This window comes from Helicoverpa zea, chromosome 14, assembly GCF_022581195.2.
Source record: "Helicoverpa zea isolate HzStark_Cry1AcR chromosome 14, ilHelZeax1.1, whole genome shotgun sequence".
In the NCBI taxonomy this organism is placed as follows: Eukaryota; Metazoa; Arthropoda; class Insecta; order Lepidoptera; family Noctuidae; genus Helicoverpa; species Helicoverpa zea.
Window position 1 is genome coordinate 8,273,373 of NC_061465.1, and position 23,320 is coordinate 8,296,692.

General features: G+C 41.3%; 1 protein-coding gene across 1 annotated transcript; it reads left to right on the plus strand.

Moving 5' to 3' along the window:
• Nucleotides 1–509: 509 nt before the first annotated feature.
• On the plus strand, nt 510–23,288 carry LOC124636360 (microtubule-associated protein futsch). The gene is made up of 14 exons (XM_047172427.1): nt 510–6,354; nt 6,444–6,894; nt 7,027–7,130; nt 7,307–7,408; nt 7,499–7,574; nt 8,024–8,174; nt 10,550–10,782; nt 11,578–11,807; nt 12,907–13,045; nt 13,351–13,528; nt 13,913–14,101; nt 15,480–15,618; nt 19,530–19,639; nt 20,977–23,288. The coding sequence occupies exons 1-14, from the start codon at nt 938–940 to the stop codon at nt 21,288–21,290; spliced, it is 7,833 nt and encodes a 2,610-aa protein (XP_047028383.1). The 5' UTR covers nt 510–937; the 3' UTR covers nt 21,291–23,288.
• Nucleotides 23,289–23,320: the final 32 nt, after the last annotated feature.

Consider the following 23,320-nt stretch of genomic DNA (forward strand, 5'->3'; position numbering starts at 1 on the left):
TTCGCCAACCTGCACCAATACCCCGTGTACACATTGGTGATGGCGTGTGCGTGTATTGGCCGCACTTGGGCCAACGTGTACTGGGGCCTTTAGTAGGTTAGTCTCCAAAGCTCGATGGTCTCCAGTCAGACTAAAGCAACAAGGTCCACAATTTGGAGAATACAATACCTAAGGGATGAGCCATGGGATGAGCAAGCATAGATTTCTCATTTGATTATCTGAATACACTAATAATGGATTTTGGTTTACAATGTAAATAAATATGAGATGCCCTAATAGTTGGAAACAGTAACATTTAATGTGTCAAAATAAATAAAAATATCCCAATATTTATATTTATATCGTACTTATTTACAAAATATAAAATGAAATATGACGCGCAAATAGCAATGCTTTCTATAATTTCATAGAAACATGCATATTGTTGCCACCTAAAATAATTTTCTAGCTACTAAAAGAGTTATTGTCTGACTCGTTTTAACACATGTCGAAAGACATATTTATTACTCTTTTACAAGCTAAAAGCTCAAGTGGAGCGATCTATGGGCTTCTTGCAGTTTACCAACACGACAATGGCCGAATTGTCCGTATAGGATATTTTTTATTGGCCCGTACGTCCCAACCTGCCATGTCTTTGGTTTTAAAAATGGCGTATACAAGCTTTTTGTTTGCCGGTGTACGCTGTTGAATACTTTCCAAGACCTCGCGTGTACTCGGATAAGACCTAAACGTCGTGAATATGAAATTAAAGTACATGTGTAGGTATATAATCAACTCTGTGGACCCCGTGAACGAAATTTTGTAGCGTTATGGTGAATTAGAATGGTGCCTGTGGCTTGTCAATCTCGCACGTCGTCAGGTTACCCGTTCGTAACGTAAATATCACCCAGCGAGCGTTTTATATTTCAGATATGTCAGCGTCGCAAAACAGTAGATAATGGAGAGTTCAGAAGATGATGCGGGCGCAGCGACGAACGCTTCCCGCCGTGCATCGGCGCGGGAAAAGGACGTCGGTCTGGCCGAGGACGTCAATGCAACTAGTAGTTTCCAGCAGGAACCATCAGAAGCGCGGCCGTCGTGTGAAACTCCTGCGATGTCGGAGGATAATTTCGACGGCGATAGCGTTCCGTCGCCGTCGGCGCAGGACGTCAACACGAGCACCGAGGCGATTTTGGATATGATAGATGAAATCGTCGACGGCCCTGGCGCACCGAAGCGGGTACCGCAAGCATCAGAATTTGTTGAGACGCGTTTTGACGAGCTCGAAATCATCAGTGAACACGCGAATATCATACAGGAATCAACTAAGAGCGAATGCGAGGACTCCTTTGCACCGCCGGTGCTAGCATCATCTGCCGACAGTGCCAAAAGCGAACCATTGCTTGAAGAAGCAGGCAAAGATTCACAAGCCGAATCCTCCTCTATTAGTGATAAATCGCCAGACACTTTAAATGCAAATAGTGTGGATTCATTACCAGAAAGTTTATCTCTGCCTGAGAGTAATGAGCCTGCAGTGTTTACACAACCGGAAGACAGTCAGACAAGTAGTCTGTCAGAAGAGGTGCCTGAGGCCCCTGTTGCATGCCCTCCGCCTGATGAGGGACCTCAGGAACCAGCTAGAAGTCCTGCAATCAATGAGGTACCAGAGGCGCCAAGTAGTCCTCCGTGTAATGTGGTACCTGAGGCACCAGCCAGTTGCTCATTGCCCAATGTGGTACCTGAGGCCCCTACAAGCTGCCCGCCACCTATTCCTTCCAGCAGTGAAGAAAAGACTGTGCAAAACAATTCAGATGTTAGTGCGTGTGAAACACAGGAACAAACAGTGAAATGTGTGTCATCCAGTGATAGTAGGGACAATGTGACTGTAGAAAGTGCAGAATCAACGTCTAGTGATAGTAGTGTAAGTGAGGGTAAAGCAGTGCTCGTGGAACCACAGGTGCGGTCTCCGCTCCGACGGCGACTGATACGGCCCGCACCTAGTGACAGACGACCGGACTCTACTGTGTCCTCGACAGTTGATTCACAAGTTGTTCATTTACCCGCTACTGAACAAAAAAGTAGTGAAAGTATCACCAAGGATGTGACAAGTTCATCTGATGCTGTGCCCACAATACATGGTAATGTAAAACCAGAAGAGATTAGAAATGTAAGTGAAATTAACTTCTGCAAAGCAGAAACTTCTGTGAGTCCTCCTAAAAAAATTAAGCTTATTAGGCAAAAAGTTATTACTGGTACTAGTAATAGAGAATCTTCTGTTAATCAATCAGCTATTCAATCAGATAAGGATCAGTGTCAATCAACTTCATCTGATAACAATTCAATACTCTTGCCTGAGCCTCAAATAGAATCTTCAAATACTGTTAGTATCCCTCAATCTCAAGATGTCAATGAAGCATCTACTGTCAGCAATTGTGTATCAGAAAAGCCTGTTAAAAGTCCCGAACAGTCACTTTGCTCTGTAGGACATCCCCAACCCAGTATAGAACATCAGCTACCAAACCAAGATGCTGAAAAACACATTGAAAATGAACAAGTTGCACCCGCAGAGCCTAGCATATGTCTACCAAATGCTTCAGAGCCAATTTCTGAGGCTGATGTTAATACTAGCGAAATAGTACAAGAAGTTAGTAGTATGCCAGATCCAAGTCCAGCTGAGCTTCCTGAGGAAGTAAAATTAAATGATATTGGCCAGAGCAGTGAACATAATGTAGATCATGATATATGCAAAGACTCAAAAGAAGAAAGCACTCAAAATGAAGAGCTGATACCAGAAAATACAAAGGAGGATCAATCAAATGTATCAACATCAGAAAATTCTGAACCAGAAAATACAAGTAAAGAAGTTTTACCTGATCAACAGAAGGTTCCACCTATTAAACTCAACTTATCTATGTCTAATCTGTCTGAATCTAAATTAGAGGCAGAACAAACCAGTATTAGTAAAAACAGTGTTATTCATGAAGAATCTGAAGTCAAACAGGTTCCAAAATTAACAATCAAACTAAAACAACCTGATGAAGTTAAATCACCTGTACCTAAAGTAACAATAAAACCCATCAGGCCACCTGTTGATCAAAATACTGAAGATCTAAATGAAGTCCAGCCAGTACCAAGTGTAACTAAAATAAATATAAAGCCCATTCTGAAACCTCCAGAAAATTCAAATGAGAAGTCAATAAAATCACAGCATGGTGATGATAGATCAATGAACTCCAGCGAACAATTACCTTGTATCACAAAGTTAAATATTAAACCAATTCCTAAACCACCAGAGAAAATAAACGATATTCATAGAAAATCTAGTAGTAGTGAAATATCTGAATCGGAATATTCCGAAAATGATGAAACTAGTACTTCAGATCAAGCATCTACTTCTGACCAAGGACCCTCTGATGTTGTTCCAAAGGTTACTATAAAACTAGGAAAACCTGGCACTGAAAGTGAAGGTAAATTTTATACAGAGAAAAATGTCCCAAAACTTACCATAAAAGGTTTTCAACCAGAAGATAATGAAGAATCAGAACCAAAATTAAAGTTGGTTATCAGCCAATCTGAGTTATCTTCAGACACACAACCAGAGAAGATCCCTAAACTGACTATAAAAACAGTATCAAAATCAGAAAGCCAGCCACTTAGTCCAAAGCTCACTATTAAACCAATAAAACCCCCAGATACTACAAATAAAGATGAAATTCCTAAAATTAAGATATCTGCAGAATCATTCACTTCATCTAGCGAATTTAAGGAAAGTTCACATGTGCCTAAAATTACGATTAAACCTGTAACAAGGTCAAGTACAGCAATGTGTGACAGTCCTGAACATATCCCTGTAGTAACGAAATTGAACATCAAGCCTATTGTGAAACCTACAGACAGCGGAGAGCCCTCCGAGGACTTTGATGATAAAGTTCCTGTAGTTTCAAAATTAAATATAAAACCTGTAATAAAGCCTAAAGATAATGATGTAGATTCTAGTGTAGATGATGTACCTAAAATTACTAAATTAAATATTAAACCAATAAAGAATCCTGAGGAGAATTCTTCAGAAGAAAAAGACTGTGATGAAATGAATGCTGACATTGATGAAAATAGTATACCTGTTGTTACTAAAATTAATATTAAGCCTATTATTAAGCCTCAAGATGAAGAAACATTAAAGGATTCTGAAAACCAATCATCCGAGACTGGAAATTCAAGTGATGACAATGGAGATCATATACCTGTTGTTACAAAATTAAATATTAAACCTATCATAAAACCTGATAGCTTAGATGAATCATCTAAAACAGTTTCATCAAGTGAACAAAGCATTCCTGTTGTAACTAAACTAAATATTAAACCATTGGTAAAACCAGGAGAAAGTATCTCTCCCTCATCTCCCAAAAAGGAACATTCGAAAATTGATGGTCTCAGTCCGATAATACCAGTTGTTACTAAACTAAATATAAAACCTATTGTTAGGCCAGAAGAAGCTGAACTAGCAAAATCTAAGGATGAGTCTGTGGAAAAAACGGTTGTCAAGAATCCCCCTCTGGTTATGAAAATAAACATGAAGACTATGGCTGAGAATTATAATAATGAACATGCTTGCAACAATTTTAGCGATGAAACACTGTCTATGTCGCCTAAAAGTATGAAGGTAGCTAATGCGTTAGAAAATAAAACTGAAACGTGCTTGGAAAACAAGAATATTAAAAGAACGTGTGAAACAGTCAATGATGTAACTACTTCAGTAAAGGAACATTCTGCTGAAGAAAAATCTAAACAAAACTGTGTACCTGACTTAATTGAGGAGAAAAAAGAAAATGATGATAGAGCACAGAGTTCATCAGTAAATGAAAAGCCAACACAATCGGCTAATGCTGCTGATAATGATTCTTTAGTTACTGGGTCCAATCACCCTGAGACTGGTACAGAGAAAAACCCTAATATTGTAAATGAAAGTCCCTCTAGCAAAGAATTAAAAAATATTAATTATGCACCTACAGATGGTAGTAAAGATTCAAGTATGAAGCAAACAACAGGGAGACAGAAAATGTCATCATTACAGAATTGTATCTTACTGAAAAAGCTTTTGGAAAGTACCAAACCCAGTTTAGATAAGGACCAAGAGCCGCCTTCAACAACAGTAAACTATGATGCATCAACTGAGAAAAATGATAAAAATGTGGTGAACAGTGATCATTTAGATCAATCAGGAAATTCCAGTTTAGGAAGAAATAATTCTGGCATTCCTGATATTAATGAAAAGAAAAGTCCTACTCCTGATAAGATGAAGGATTTAAATAAAGCATTGGAGTCAGATATACATTCTTCACAAGAACTTCGTGATAAACCAGTAGAGAATGTTACTAAGCCATTAGAAATCATAATATCAGATAAAATTACAAATCAAAGTTCAGGCCAAGATTCTCCAAGAATAATATTAAAAATTAATAAGACTGACCATGGTCCCTCAGCTAAAATAATCACTGAAGATGTGGTGCGGCCAGAAACGCAACAGAATTTTACCGAAAATACTCAAGAAATATTAAATGATAAGCAAAGTCCAAAAAAATATGCAAATAGTAGGAGAAAACAAACAATGGATACATCATTGAATTTATCAACAGGGAAACGATTACGAAGCTCAAGAATTGTTGAAAATACAGAGAAGACCCCTATTGCAAAGCGAAATATGGGCAAACGGCCGTCTACTACAGAAACTAGCCCTACTCAAAATAAAGAATCTGACCTTTCTCTATTACAAAGTAAGAGATTAAAATTAGGACAACTTTTATCTAACAAGTCTTTATCCATAACTCCTGTTTCGAAATCACCTCCATCACCTACAAAATCAAGTATAGACATGAAACAAGGAGTTAAAACTGTTAATCATGCCTTGTTGAATAACGAAAACTGTTCAAAGAATGGCAACTCAAAGTTACACAATATTCTATCGAATTTACAAGCACAACAAATGCAATCATTACCTTACTCACTTACAAATTGTTCAGAAAAAGCTCAAACTGTGGCTTCAGATATAGAATTAAATGCCTCAGTGAGCAACTCGGATGCGGTTGAAATTGCTCATGTAGAAAACTCGCATCCGGAACTTCAGGAGATGATAATAAATGAAAACTCAGACTACCGCGACTTGACAGCTCCTGAGGAAGTTTCTCAGGATCCTTTAGAAGTGAAGCCTGCTGAAGAACCGCCAGAAATCGTCGACATTCCTAAGCCAGTGGAATTAACGCCACAACCTAAGAAACGCGGCCGACCACGGAAACTGCCAGTGTCGGAAGGCGCAAAACCTGTAACATTGCCAGTTCCCGCCCTTGAGGAGCGGCCACAGCGGTCACTCCGTCTTATGAGGTTAGTATTTTTTTTTTCTTCTATATTTACTATGTTAGCTGTACATTCTACCATTCTCATAAAATAATACGTGAATTTATTGTTTTCAGGGACAGGCCGACAATATTGCAGAAGCCGCGCGGTCGTGGTCGAGGCCGGGGAGGCAGACGCGTAGAAACCACGCCGCCCACGGAGCTCGAGACCATCGTAGTTATAGAACCCGCGGACGAGCCCGAAGACCGGCCGCCTGCCGCTGAGATCGACCCAACCAGCTCGAGAATCAAGCTACCACGGATGACGGAGGCTCTCGACAATATGCCCTCGTCCTGTGTAACACCATTATCGAGTCGACGGCGAAATTCCTCAGGGAATTTCTCTAGTGAAACTCCGGAGCTAAAGGTTATGGTCGAAGGCTCGAAATTAGATGAATTCACGAAGACTCCAGAAGCCTGCGGTTCAGCGAGAGGACGGGGTAGTCGAGGCGGGCGAGGGGGACGCGGGCGGACGCCGCGCGGCCGTGGCCGGGGGAGGGGTGGCGGCCGCGGCGCTATGTACATGAAGGTAAGCTCTGAGCCATCTGCAAGCCAACGCTTGTATATAAAGATAGATATATAAAACAGCAATTTCATAAGGGATCTATAATACTATGAAGTATATAAGTTGAAGATCTACAAGTACAATTTGATGTTTCAGGAAACTATGGGCATCTACGGGCGAGTGTGTGGTCCAGCTACTACAACGGTGCAGCTGTTCGAAGAAGAAACATGTATGATGGACGATAACGCTACGCCCGCCAAGTGAGTACGATTGTGACGATTAGTTGTTACGTTTTAATATACAAGAACTTTCTTTGCTATTCATACAACTAGTATTTATTTCACATAAAAAAAACTTGTAGGCAACCTTAGAGCAATTTAAATACGCAGTAATCAATCTGTTCAATGATAACTCATCAGAACATTTTATTTTTTAGACCCTCACACTTACTCGACGAGGATTCTCAAAGTTCCGTGAAGAGTTCGACAAATGACAGCAATAAACTGAAGAAATCTAAATTCGCTGATTTGTTCGACAGGTACATAGAGAACACATTATCTATTCTGTTACTGTAATATGTGTAAATATGGCGATGTCAATGTAATATTTTGTGTGTTTTTATTTGCAGTAATAAGGTGTGGACGGCCGCCGATGTAAAGGAATACACATGGCCGCCTCCTGATAAGGCTGATGTTGAACATAAGGTGTGTACCTTATATGTGTATATCACGTGGTCATAGCTATCCCTATAAAGTTACAGCGAGACGTCGCTCGCTTACTTATAGCTCTATCCATGAAAAACAAATGACGGGCGGAGATGTCATAATTTAAAATCTAAGAAAGTAGCGCTCCAAAATGCGGGTGCTTGGGCGACGAGGAACGACTCCACCCTTATATGCATTCTTTGGAACCCGCCCATTTTCTAAAAACTTAATAACCAATCAATCTTTGACAGATGTCTCAAGGAGCCCAAATATGTCTTTAGTTTAGTAGTAACTGATCGCTTTGGTCACACGTATCGTACGTTATTTGACCAACAAGGTGCCTAACCTGCCTTATGGCATTTCCGGTCATTTCGTTCCTTCGTGTCTTTATCTTACTCTCACTGGTTTCTGGATGAATCTTCTTTAACCTTTTTTATATTATGTTGCAGGTGATGATGATACAAGAGCAAGTGGCGATGTTCTTAGGGGTGAAAAGCTTCAAGCGACGGTATGCTGAACTTCAGAGGCGGACAATCTCCGGTGAGGAAAGGGACTATGTACTCAGTAAAGGTCTCGTGACTGAAGCATTATGTGACCTTGGTAAGTTACACTTCATGTATTTTTTATTTATTTGTAACTAGCTTCTGCCCGCGACTTCGTTCGCGGATCCTGTCCCTTATGCCAGCGACTACGGGGTCAGCAAAATCAAATATCTGAATAGTCTAATATTGAATTTTAAGGGCCCGTTGACTTGGAAACAACGGAATACGCATAACCATTAGAAACGTTCCATATATTTAATTTTTATACTTTAACGGCAAAAGCACAGCAGACTAAACAAAACGCTGAGAACTGAACCGCAATAGACGTGACCATAGGGATAAAAGTGGTGATTCTAATTAGTCTGCATTTAAGTTGTGAGTGGCAAAAATATTAGGTACACGTATTATTACGTAAAAAAACATTAAATAGATGACAAAGTCGTGGTGACTTAGTGGAAGTCGTGGTGGTTTAGTGGGTAGAGAACCAATCAAGTACGAGCGTCTCAAGTATGAGCGTGCGGCTTTGATTCCAGGTCTGGCAAGTGCCTGCCAATGCAACTTTTCTAAGTTCGTATGTACTTTCTACGTATATTTTGGATACCAATGACCGTTTTTTGGAGGGGATGTTAAACTGTAGGTTCCGGCTGTCATTGAACATTCTTGGCAGTCGTTATGGGTAGTCAGAAGCCAGTAAGTCTTACCAAGGGGTGTTGGGTTGAGCGGGTAACCGGGTTGTGGAGGTCAGATAGGCAGTCGCTCCTTGTAAAACACTGGTACTCAGTTGCATCGTGACTGGAAGTCGACCCTAACATAATTGGGACAAAGGCTCTGGAGATAATAACGACAATAATTATGAGATACAGGCACCGCAAGACATCTGAGGCTGATGACGGGGAGTAGCGACCCCGCGGGGCTATATATACTGAGTTCTCCAGGGAGAGTATACTGTCCCCCATCTCCGGCCGGTCGGAGTGAACCATGACGGGGGTAGGTCTCACGCCTCTGGCTTGGCTTGGCCGTCCAGAGTGGAGTCGCTAGAGCAGGATTAGTAGCCCTGCTCGGAGGGTAGGTGCCTCATGGTAAGCACAGGGAGCGCGTAATCAGCGTTTAAAGTCCACCGAGGTATCCTCACCCTACAGCCGCTCATGTACCTGTTGCACTCTTGTTGCTATTCAGTGACTGGTTCCCGGGGGCCCAGTAAGTGAGGTGGCAAGTCTCCACCTGCCATTTTTACATGTACCTAATACATTGTCATCCACTAACATCCCATCACAATAGCCCAAGTACTTTTCCTCCATAGTTAGCAATAGTTTAGCACAGAACCGGGGATTGTCTTTTTTTAACGACGTCCACCGGGGATTGTCCTTGGGTTCATTTCTATAGTGTATAAAGGGATAATCGTCGGTTTTGTGTCACCATTTCATTAAAGTTGTCTCAAAAGGGCTTCGGCGTGTTGGCTTCGGCTCCACGTTTACCTCCCAAAAACTCGGAACTCTGTAGTCCCGAGGTCTGGAAGAGACATACAAAATAATAAAACGCTTTTTGAAAACCCGCCCGGACGTCCCCCGGACGGGGTCAAAACGAGGACAAATCCGGGGAAACCCGGACGGATGGCAGCCCTAGGTGTTCCAGATCTTCGATGTTTATACGTCAATAGAGAGTGCTTATCAGATTGAACCACTTTTGCTAAAACGTCATATCTTCATATGCTTTAGTCTAGCAGGGCCCCTGGAGTTCCACATCAGGTGTTTTAGATCTTCAATTTGTATAAGTCAATAGAAAGTGCTTATCAAATTGAACAACTTTTGCTAAAACATCATACCTGTATATGGTACAGAGAAGCTGGGCTCTTGGGGTTCCACATCAGGTGTTCCAGATCTTCAAATTTATTATCTCAGCTGAAAATGCTTATCACATGAAACAATTTTTGCCATGGCACCATTTTTGTATCTCTTATAGTTTTGTTGGTCTGTTGGAGTTCTGCATCAGGTCTTCAAGTTTCGAAGATAAATTATAGCCTATATGTTGACCAGGCTTAATACTGATACAACAAAGAAAAAAATCATTGAAATCCGTTCAGTAGTTCGGAAGATTAGCGTGTACAAACAAACAGACATACAGACATACAGACATACAGACATGCAGACATACAGACAGAATTTTTTTTTTGGATTTGTGCTCCATTACTGTTTCTAAACCCCACCCAATTATTATTTTTTTAATATATTCAATGTACAGACACAGTTTTTTTACAGATTTATTATATGTATAGATAATTGTTATATCAAATCTACAGGTGTTCTTGGTGGTTCCTAAAAAAACTCCCATAAAAAAAAAAAAAAAAACAATATTTTGACAACTCTAAACTATATTTATTGGATACTGTACAGACCTCTTATATTTTTATTCTTATATATTTTTTTTCATTGACAGGAATCACCGCGGTGGACGCCAGTGAAGTACTGGACATCATGTTATCAGACTACCCCCATAAATACGAAGAGTACCGGTCGCACCAACGGCAGAAACAACTGACTGAAACTGTCGAGGAACCGGTGGTAGATGTCAAAACTGAAGAAAAGGTCGTTAAGGTGGAAATGAAACCGGAAAAACCGGTCGAACATAAACCTGAACTGCCGAAAATTGATCCCGAGAAGACAAGACAGGTAAGTTGGTACAGTGGTCAAAAAGATAGTACTCGTGGTAACAATTCATTGTACCACCACTAATTTCACTTTCTGTATTTTTATAAACTTTTATTAAATAATATGTTCTACTCCATTAAAATCATCAGTGATGTCTAAAGGCCCAAGTGTACACGTTGGCCCAAGTGCGGCCAATACACCAATGTGTACACGGGGTATTGGTGCAGGTTGGCGAACATTTGTCAAGGTTGGCGCGCATTCGGCGAGTTGTCGGTTTTTTGGGCACACATCAAAGGAATCATGGCCCAGCTTGGCGTGTGGTGTTTACACATTCGGCCAATGTTTAGTTTGTCACCGGCCGCTGAGGATAAAATACACTTTTGTGTTGCGTGGTAAAATAAATATAGCAGTAAATATAGTCGTGTAGTATAATATAAATATATATAGTAGTGTACAAATAAATAGCCGAAGCCTTAATTACTTCGACGTCCATCGCAAGTGGTTTGCCAGGCAGGAATGAGCCATGCGCCAATGTGTATACACCATTTGATCGTGGCCTACATTTGTGCATTGCACAGCTTGGCCCAACACAGGCCAACGTGTACTGGGGCCTTATAGCCGCGTATCGACTGCGCGCGACTGCCTGTGAGCCATGTTTGACCGCGGCAAACCGCAACGCGTTGTGGTGCGCAAGCCACTTTAAAGCTCTGGTCGACCTGCCGCGCGCAGTCTATACGCGACTTAACATATTACGCAACACTTAATGAGATGAAGCGACGTATCCGAACATAACAAATGACGTGGTTGTTCTCGCAGGACATGGCGATGGCGGCGATAGCGTCGGCGAGCGAGTGGAACGCGCGCAACAACGCGCTGCGGCGCGGCGCCTGCGCGGACCTGCAGTCGCTCACCGTGCTGCGGCCCCGCCCCGCGCCCCGCGCCCCCGCGCGGCCCCATCTGCGCCCGCCCGCCGGCTTCTACCCGCACGCGCTGCTGCCCGGCCAGTACCAGCACTCCTACCGCGTCTACACGCCCGACCAGCTCAGGTACTGTAGCGCCGCCTGCACCGACCTGCAGTCGCTCACCGTGCTGCGGCCCCGCCCCGCGCCCCGCGCCCCCGCGCGGCCCCATCTGCGCCCGCCCGCCGGCTTCTACCCGCACGCGCTGCTGCCCGGCCAGTACCAGCACTCCTACCGCGTCTACACGCCCGACCAGCTCAGGTACTGTAGCGCCGCCTGCACCGACCTGCAGTCGCTCACCGTGCTGCGGCCCCGCCCCGCGCCCCGCGCCCCCGCGCGGCCCCATCTGCGCCCGCCCGCCGGCTTCTACCCGCACGCGCTGCTGCCCGGCCAGTACCAGCACTCCTACCGCGTCTACACGCCCGACCAGCTCAGGTACTGTAGCGCCGCCTGCACCGACCTGCAGTCGCTCACCGTGCTGCGGCCCCGCCCCGCGCCCCGCGCCCCCGCGCGGCCCCATCTGCGCCCGCCCGCCGGCTTCTACCCGCACGCGCTGCTGCCCGGCCAGTACCAGCACTCCTACCGCGTCTACACGCCCGACCAGCTCAGGTACTGTAGCGCCGCCTGCACCGACCTGCAGTCGCTCACCGTGCTGCGGCCCCGCCCCGCCGTGTTACGTCAGTAGATAGTGCCCCTCGTATTGTCAACTAGCAGTAGTGAGGCCCTCACATAATCCTCGGGCATATGAGGTCGGCGCCGCCGCGTGTTGCCGCCTTTGACGTGTGTGCGCGTGTCAACACTGACTGAGCGTGACTCGAACGCCACGTGCGCTTGCAGTATTGACACGGCTTTCGAATCGGGCGACCGACGTCGCTAGGTTTTTGCGCTCGAAAAATCCACCAATGTGAAAAAGCCAAAGCTAATTGAAAAAAAAATCCGTGACTCTGATAACTATAGCATGACTAAAGTAACTATTAAAGCGCCATAACTATATAATTATTAACATTAAAATAATTACATACATGATCAAAATATATAGATATGCCTAAATAGTTGTTGATTATATGATATTTATGTTTCACTTCTAAAATGTCTGAAATCTCTCATCTATTCTTCTCGACTGACGTTTCTTCGAACCAATGTAATTCAATTTGAAATGAAAACCTTTGTCTTGTGTCTGTCGCAGGTACTTCCCGCTGAACACCGTGGTAGCGGCACCGCCGGCCCCCGCGTCAGAAGACTGGAGTTCGGAGTCGGAACCCGATTGGGGCTCGCGATTCTCTTCCTCTGATGATTCTGACGTGCCCACTCATCATTCTGCTAAGGTGAGCTTCTGAACCTCTTCGTGTTATAATATTATGGATTGTATGATGAATAGGGGATTGAACATATGTAATTTAACAACGCCAACCCTCATCTGGGGAGTCGGCCAGGCCCGTAAATTGGATCTAAAATCTTCTTTTATTTGAGTTTCATTAAGCACCTTTGGTCAGAGGCATTCTTATGTATGCGCCCTGATATCCTTGTCCTTGCTGTCCAAATGTTTCGAATAACATATGTACTCTAAAAGCCCGATGATCCCTCCTGAACGAGGCAATTCGAATTTTAAACCTTATTATTATGTTTTTAGCGCAAAAAGCTTACGAAGACGAAGCGCAGCAGTCACACAGAAGTGGGCGGCAGCAGCAAGGAGGATAGCCGGGCGACGGAGGAGGTGGACCTGTGCCGCGTGTGCAAGATGCGGCTCGAGGCCAACCGCCGCTACACGCACGAGCGCTTCCTCGTCTGTGCACACTGCAACGCCAAGCGTGAGTACCGACATCAGCAGCATCATCACCCACTGCTGGACAAAAGCCTTCTATCACACAAAGAAAGGGCGTTAATCACGGATTGCGGGTTCATAATCATCTGCATCTGCCTAGCCTTTTTTACGAGGAGCGACTGTCTATCTGATTTCCAATTGCTTGTCACACAAGCAACATGAAACCCCTTGATAATAATTGCACGACTGCCAGTACAAATGTCATCTACATTTTTATATATGTATTCCCCAAAATCTATATCAATGTTTGATGGTGGTCAATCCTATCCAACTTGAATCAGATCACCTGTATGCAGCAGTTACGCAATCACAAACACCTCAGATCAAGTAAACAATATCAATAAAATAAAATCGCACTATTCATCCGCAGTGCACCCGTCATGCCTGGAGCTGAGCGCGGACACGATCCGCAAGTGCCGCGAGTACGCGTGGCAGTGCGCCGAGTGCAAGTCGTGCTGCGCCTGCCGCCAGCCCGCCGACGACGACAAGATGCTGTTCTGCGACCTCTGCGACCGCGGCTTCCATATCTACTGCGTCGGACTCGACACCGTGCCTAGCGGTAAGAAACAAAGCCAAGTACTTCGTCGCGTCTGTCGGTCTTCTTACACCTGTATTTCACACATTTTACTGCCGTAAAAATCTATAGGTATAGGTGTATAATAATAATATGGACATGTTGATTCTAGACTGTAATAAAGAATTGAGAATTAATTAATATTTTCGGCCTCTTTAAAAAACGTGCCGTGAACAAGATGGCCATTACAATGGTAGATACTGGTTCATGAGGAACATAAGGGCTGCCAGTTCTAATATACTAACTACCAAGATCTTTCAATGGGGCTTGCTCTGAATTTCTTCATGAAAAAGTATATATTATAGTTGCAGAACATTGCAATGAGTGATCGTTCTGATTTTGGTCGCTTGACAACAGTCCTTTTAGTACGGTATATATACGCCGTAAACTTACGTCATCAGTATATGCCTGCCCTATAAATACCTAATGTTGTTTGTTTAATGGTTTATTCTGAACACAGTTATCGTTAGTCAGTAAATACCACGTGATTATGATTTTGGCAATTCTAAATAAAACATTCCATATAAATTCTGCTTCCGCTGTCTTATTACTTACCATCAAGATAATGTTACTATCTCTAACATCTAATTAAAACAATACAAATGTCTAACAACGCATTGCAAGCAAGTTGTAAAAAGTTCAATGAACTTATCGTTTTTCGGCGCTATGATAAGAGTTATCTAAGCGATTGTATCACGTGTTTGGGTGGCGTAATTCGTTTTGTTTACAAACAACGTCATTGGCTATTCAAGGTCACGCCGTCAAAAGCTTGTTCTATAAAGGGCAATGCTGCACAGTGAATCATTGAATGGTATCAATTCGTGTCGTTTTGTTGATATCATGTGCACTGTAGTTACCTAATGACATTCTAACCTAGATATTGTTTTTTTGCATATTTTATGTAATTAGGTATTTCCTAAAATCAAGTGTTTTGCTTGATGATTTCATCTATATAATAGGAATTAATTTATTATAACTATGTATTTATTCTGTAAAAATATTGTACATAGTCATATTCAAATTGAAGACAAAGGTATCGTAATATTGATGTTAGTTTTGACATGAACCTTGCACCTTCTCTAATGCTATCGGTGTACCAATAAAAAACATGGTATCAAGATATAAAGCGATCCGCTCCGGCTCCGCACGGGATAACAGTATTTCCCTTCTATTTCATATTATGTTATTATAGATATAAACCTTCCTCTTTAATCGCTCTGTCTATTAAAAAAAACACATGAAAATCGGTTGCGTAGTTTTGAAGATTTAAGCGTACAAAGGGTCACAGGGATATAGGGACTCAGGTACAGAAAAGACGACTTCGTTTTATAGTATGTAGTGACGTGTATGATGCACATTGCAGGGCGATGGCACTGCGTGGAGTGCGCGGTGTGCAAGTCGTGCGGCGCGCGGGCGCCGGGCGGCGACTGGCACCACCAGACGCGGCGCGGGCCCGGCGGCCACAAGCTCTACTCGCACTCGCTCTGCACGCCCTGCGCCAGGTCAGTACCACCAGCCTGCTGCCAAGTACCAGTGGGACAACGTGACGTCACGCGGCTACACACCGCCCCCTAACCAAATCCGTTCTGAGCGTAAAACGTGTGGCGCTGTGACGTCACGGCATAAGTCACCACCTACACAACCGTTGTGGGAGCCACAGTTATACCAACTAACCGTATCTACAGATAAATATGGATCTTTGTGAATGTGGCTTATTATATAGATGAATTAACGCAAATCGCCATCTTGAAATTGGCTGAAGTAGGTCAATTTTATATTTCACTTGATTATACACTTTGGAAAAGATAGTTATAAGTTATTATGATGCTCCGATCTTTAATTATTACATGATTAAAAACTGCCATGATTGTATCCAGATTTATTGAGATTCCTGAATTCAAAGTATTTCATGTAACTTTACGAAATATGTCCCATAAAAAGAATCCAAAAAGTAGCTCAGGATAGTTTTCAGCTGCATTCATATAGATCCATCCTTGTCTATGATATTGTGACGTCACAACGTCGACCACAATCACTTCCCTTCCCACCACAGTTCCTCTCCGACTGAACGAATATACCCCTGTGACGTCACGGAGCGGACACGCCTCCTTGTGTATAACAAACGCCGATTGTAACATCGGCTGTATTGTGTCCTAACTTTCTTTGGCTATGACTGTACTGACAACTGTTAACTTTTTACATAGTTAATGTACACACAGAAAATTAAACCTATGGATTCAAATATTATTTATTAAAATAGGTAAAATAGTAATATATCATGGTCGTAACCTGTTTACCTTCTAGTAGTTTTATATATCAATAATTCAAAAAGTTCATAAATGACCTGTTTTCCTGAATAGAAGATCATAAAAAAGAACTCCAGAATTGAATAGAAATATTTTTTTAAAAATGTGATTTTAATGTTTAACCGAATGTGTCATTACAGTCAAAGCTATATGTAGGTGTGTTTACTCCAAATGTCTTGTTCTAATTATACACCTTTCCAAACGCAGAGGGCTACAACTGTCCCTGTTACAATATCTACAAAAGCCAGAACAAATATCTAATAGATTTACATAAATTATTCAATTCCATATTACCCAGCAGATTATTTAAATATGTATATATTATGATACCTATCCTATGATATTAAATAATGCTTTACCATTATTAAACTGTAATATACGAATCTATCAAGGTCGGTTGATGAGCCTTCCTGAATTTAGAAGTGTTTGGGAAACTTCTTCAACCTTAAATCTAGTCATAAATATATTTATTACCCAACAAACCTTTTTACAGTAGAAATATCATGAAGTAGTGTTGCCATCTAATTTTAAAATATCGCGCTAGGAGTATATTTTCATTGTATTCTAGATTGATTCACAACAAGAAGTCTGATAATTATGTGATGACCGAAGTATGAGAGCTATCTAGTCGTAATTATCTGTGAGATAAATTGCCTCATTCAAACATAATTACAACGATACCGCATCTATAGTTCGGCCATTCAGAGAATGCGTTCCTGACACGTCGCGATTGAACTGACGACGTAACTTTGCAATGGCGTTGCAGTTACGATAAAAATATTTTTGCTGGTTGTTTACCGTTTTAACAATTGAGGAGCATTAAAACAACATTATTATATCAATAATCAATGAATGTTATAATTTTGTGCCAAACTGAGTGTCAAATAACTTGGTAAACAATATTTTTCTAAATCTATACTGCGCTATTACAAGGTTATGTCAGCGGTTTATATTTTGTAGTGCTGTGCTAAAAATAACAGGCAAGTATCGTAATCTGTTCTTATACAGTTATAATATAAAATAATACGTTTTGATTTTCTTTTTAAGAATTGGAAAATAATGGACTATAAGACTTAATTATAACGTTTATGAAATATAAAAATAAAACTATGACCAAACCGCATTTTTATACTTAGATTAAAAATGGTAACCCCAAATGGCGTTATGGGCCGCCATTTTGTGACGCTAAAACAGTCGTCCGTTGTCGTTTCGTGCGCATAGACCACGTTTTTCAAGTGTTTTCGATCTGTTTTTATTTGATTACCCGGCTTTTGTTAGACCGAGATATCAGGATTGATTCTGTTATTGATAATAATATAATTATACATGTAGGCGAAGATGATGATGAAGACACCACCTCCTCAAGCAAATCGGAGTCTGATTAATATTCTGTTCGCACATTCAATTCAATGTACTTGTAACAAAGAATAAATAAAACAATTTTATTATATGAATATTACCTTTTTTTGGTTTCCACTTAAATAACTAAAATATAAAACAAATGATTCCGCCAATTTAAAACGAAAATAATCTTAAAATAATGCGGCGGTTCATTTTGAAGGAACGGTAACGAACTCAGTGTTATGTTGTGCCCATCACTAGTCGTGACTAACTGATAGGTGTCAGGAACGCATTCTCTGAACGGCCGAAGTATAATTGCTTTGGTAATTTTCGTTAGGCTATTGTTTATGAGGAAAACAGAAAATTAAAATAATTCCATATTGTTTTTCAAGTAATACCAAGAGGGGCCCGAACAAAACCTGAGCTTTCTCAAAAGAAGAGTATATATCGAGGGAAGCAGATAAAAAGTACAGAGTTTAATACAAAGTCATTAAATGATTTTTATGTGTATATGTTTACGTATTAATTGGTCTTGGTAGTAGATGTGTTCTCACGTCATTTGATGCGTGTTTGTTGTGGACTAACACGTGCGTGTCATGGTGTCTCGACGTCCGCCTTCACTCTGTCGACATCCGCTTTGTCTCTGGTATCGTAGCATTTTGGCCCCGCAGAATGTTTACTTTCGCCCCAAAGCAGCGTTCTTACTCAGCACATCCCAGTATCATATAAGTTGCATGCCATCCCCATAGACATAAGTTTATTATTTATGCATATTTGAAGAATGTTTGTTGATTGTTATAATCTATTAATAATTTCTTTAACTTTGTATATTTATTGTAATAAAGTCTAATCATTTGCGAGCAAACAGTCTTCACAGAAAGAACAGCAAAGTGGAACATTTATGCGAAGCACCACCAATTGGTATAAGGGAATCACTCTCTCTAGCACTGTCTTTATATAAAGTTGCCTTATTTGCAAACACTGAACTGACAGTTGAGTCAAAATTTAGGCTTACCCTTTTGGAAATGAGAAAACTGCCAACTTTACTGTTCCTCCTATTTTATTAATTATTTTAATACTTTCATTTGTTCCATAATTGATGCAATACACATTAGGTAGCTAATAACTTTTGTATTTCCGTATATTTGTTGTTGATTTGATGGTTGTACTGCGTCAATTAGCCTTGTATCATCAATGACAATGGGTGTCGACATCTCACCAGTCATCTTGCAGTCGGCTGCGACTAACTCACATCCATACTGTTAACTAACAAGGGCGTAGTACCATCAGTCCCCAGAGCGTTCACTAACTCGACATTATGTTGGTTGCTCGTCTTCGCACTCGATACACATTGGACCTTTTTGTTATCCTACATTTTGTAGCTAGTCATTTTGTTTTAAACGGTTGTTTGTAACATTTTTGTTCTTTATTTAGTTAAATTGTAGATTTCTCATATTTGCGTATTTATCAATGTGTATTTTTAAGCAATGTTGCGTAATTAAATATAGTTGTTGAAAGTGGTAAAGGTCTTAAAAAATAATGCTGAGCAGCCACGCCACTAGATTTCCAAATAAAGTTAGATTTTCTACCGTGCATAGCAAGCGTAACTTCTTAGTCAATCGGAGTATATCGAGGACTAGCAACAGAACGTATGAACGAAGCGAGACCGTCCACTCGGCGCGGGGTTTCGGTGTTAATACTAATGGCGTGTTTCTGTGTTCCGGTGCTTGTGCGCGTACGGTCCGTATGTGTGTGTGCGTGCGTAGGGCGTATCGCATCGGTCGCTACTGCCCGCTCTGCGAGCGCTCCTTCATCGGCCCGAAGGGGACAATGCAGCTCGTCATATGTAAGCTCTGCGATAGGCAACTGCATCAAGGTACGTCATAACCACCGAACGTGTAGACACATTCGCTTGCCCGCCCGCTACCCGCCGGTCAGACATGATCCGATACGTGCATGGTCCGACTCCAATCCTAGATCTCCCATTTCAAATTTTAGCGTGTAACAAAGTCAAGTTTCCCAATTCGTACTCATATGACGAAAACAGCCTTGTGAATGTTAGTTGAAATTTGTATACCCAGATTTTCAGGGAGATGTGTGATTCTTGCTTGGTCTTACCCTGCATTGTACGGTCATGTCTAGCCAGCTGCGGTTTTCTGAGGGTGAAGATTTTTCATGTTCATTGTCAGAAAGCCGCTTCTTGTTTGGCGCATGCCACTACTGTTTGAGAATGCGCTGTGCATGTTCTGTAGTAGTTTCGTGAAAGATGTTACTCTCACAAAGCTTCACTCAGTCCTTCATTATTGTCATGATACATAGTTTCGTTTCCATAGACATTACGTAGCCTTATATGTATATTTATGCTTATTATCTATATCGCTGAATCCTATAACAGTCCTATATTTGCGCAACCTGTTATGATTGCCTACAGAGCAACTTGTACAATATATCCTGATATATTATACGTAACAACACGGTTCGCCGTCCAATAAACTCGAAATATATACCGATAGGAAGCTTTTGTTTTGTTAGATGTGTTTAGATGACAACGTATAGGTGAACGCATGATGTATAATACACAGTAAGCAATGATCTGCCTAAATTAGAACATAGCTGAACATATAATATAATGGGTCGCAAAACACGAAAGGTTATCGAAACTTGCCGAATTGTGTGTGCCATGCATTGTCGTGTATTAGGTGTAGGTACCGGCTCGGTAGCGAGCCACCGGCATGGGGATCTAAGGGACATGTTTACTGGCATAGGTATGTATGACTGTACTTAAGTACACGTTAACTAACTACACCCCTTCTCTGACCGCCAACGATTTTATTGTGTTCTCACTGAGTAAGTACTACGACTGATTTCACCACTGTCATCGGTAAATATTAAGTCATAGGAATAATTTTGTATTGTCGAAAGAAATCTTGCTAAGTCTCGAGTTCCATTTTTATAACTCTGATGAGCGAGTGGTGGGATCAGGAATAAAATGAGGGCGGTCAGGCAAACCCGGAGCTCCCGTGAGGTTTTGACCGACCTGCCCTAATAAAAGTCTATGTTATGCACCTTATTAAATAGTATCTACAGTATAAATGCAACTGTGAAAAAGTAATGTTCAATTTTAAAGTTTATTTTTGTATTTGTAAGTGGCACGGGGGCTTCGGTATATCGCGAGGCCGCGAGTACGATCTGACGTGGGCGTTGTTTCCGCAGAGTGCGTTAGGCAGACGGTGTCGAGCCTGAACGTGCTGGACTACACGTGCGCGGAGTGCCGGCGCGGCGGCATCACGTCCCGCGCGGCCGCCGTGCGCCTGGCGCCGCGCACCATCGCCACGCTGTTCATGGCCAAGCGCCGCTTCAACAAGTACGCGCACCGCCAGTACCTCGCGTCCCGCCAGCGCGACGCCGCGGCCGCCGCCGACTCGCGCGACGCGGCGCCCGAGCGCGTGGACGTGCTGCACGACGGCTCCGACGCGTCCGAGCCCGCCGAGCCCGACCCCAGCGACCCGCTCGACGCCGCCGTCTGAACCCGGACTCGTACCGACCGTGTAATATATGTAGCTGTTGTTAGTTCATAACTCTTATTCGCTTCGGTACTACGGTTGTAAGGTAAACTGTTACATAAATCTGATTAATATAACGATTAACCGATAGGCTACGTACGTGTAAGTTGTCGGATAGTGAGGAGATACTAGTGTATTGTCTCTTTGTGTTATCGCTGCGTTTTCTTTGTGAGATGTCGCGATTACGATCCCGGAGGAGCCGGACCTGTCGAAATATTATGTATATTATTATATCCCTAGTGGGAGTTAGACGGTTTGATTTAACAGAAGATAAAGATCATAAAAGTGGTTAGATAGATAGCTGTAGATCGCAGGACTTTTAACATGTAAACTGTACAGTAATTTAATACTAACTTCACTATATGGGTAGCTGGGCAATCATACTATTTTTAATATCATAGATTTGATTTAAAGTATCCTGCAAGACAAATCATGTATTGTACTGTGTATTCGTCCACAATTGGTTATGTTACAAGTGAATAGATTACGAGAGATTGTGTAGTTGTGCTGTTATTATATTTTACGAGAGGATGATGATTTCACTGTGTCAATCATGTTCGTTCTATGTGTCAACTCTATATTAGAACTGTAAACGGACGTGGTATCTTTTGTCATTTACGAATTAATTAGTTCTCAGGAATACAAAATAAAATAAATGCATACAATAGAAATCTGCCTTTTAATGCATTTTTGAATTTTGTTTCTAAATTGTTATTTTTTATTTGTCACTGGTGTTTATGAATCGATTCACATGCTATTGAAGACAGTGCGCATTTTGTTTTATTTTTGATATAGTATAATTTTTAGATTATCGTTAATTTCGCTTAATAAGGTATTTATTTTAGTTGTACTTTTATATGGATACAGCTGTATACAATCTTATGTCCCAGTTAATATTCGTGGAGGATTGTTACATGATCGTAGGGAATTATTGAATTGATCAGGACTGGAGAGCTATGATAGATTCTGTTGCCTGAAATGAGTTTTATTTATGAATCGATTGGGTATGATTTAAGAAATGTTTCCCCCTAATACGCACTTTATGAAAGTTGTTGATTAATTACACTATTTTAGATTATTTTATAAGATTTTTATCGTTTCTGTATTTTAATTATTGTACGAATGAAATTCAGCAGCTCTTCTTTCAAGTGACATTTTATTGTTTTTCTTACTTAATTTCAAAGTACAAAACACATAGGCTACCTTATGTACTATTTTACTAGCACTCGTTCTGGAAGGCAATATGAACCCAATGAATAAATATAGTTTTATAGAAAGATCAAATAAATTATTTAACTCAGAGTATAATATGTTTATTTTACATTATGAGAAAATTATTTATTTATGACTATGGTGTTACAAAGATAGTATTAAATATAGCTGAATTGGGTGGTATTCATTTCCAGGGCGAATCCGGAAATGACTGGCCGGGAGCTATTGCGGTCACAGGTATTCGTTTTCGGTATACGTAACATTCGATTCAACAAGTGTATGCATTTGCTGTACTTATGATATAATCTCTGCGCGCTATCGTCTTTTAACCACTGCTGTGTGCAATTATCCCCATAATGTTGTGTATTATATCTTGTATTAGAACTATATTGTGTAAGCAGGCGATGACCTTAGTAACTTCATTGAATATTGACACTAATGTATCAATGTTTTAGTTTATAATTATGCTTTGGTTAATATTAATCATAATTTACTTATTAGTGATGACTTTTAAGATAAAATTTTATGTCCTCGAAATCATGATAAACTTTTATACAATATACACAACTGATCCTGGTGTGGCTGACACCGTAATTCGCATTGCTTTATCGACACAGGTGAATTTGTAAGACTTACTTGTAAGAGAATAATGATAACTTTATGTCTACTTAATGCAAGTGTAAACGTTCTAGAAATCTCGCACTGTTCGGTCAATTTTGTAAAAAAAGATAAAATAAATTTTAATTTGAACTTTTTGATTTTTATTATTTCGATGCACATGG

Bases quoted from the DNA above. Each gene is read 5' to 3' on its own strand.
- LOC124636360 (XM_047172427.1), top strand. From the start codon at position 938: ATGGAGAGTTCAGAAGATGATGCGGGCGCAGCGACGAACGCTTCCCGC. The intron at 6,895-7,026 runs GTAAGCTCTGAG...TTGATGTTTCAG, and splicing joins GCGGCGCTATGTACATGAAG to GAAACTATGGGCATCTACGG. The intron at 7,575-8,023 runs GTGTGTACCTTA...ATTATGTTGCAG, and splicing joins AGGCTGATGTTGAACATAAG to GTGATGATGATACAAGAGCA.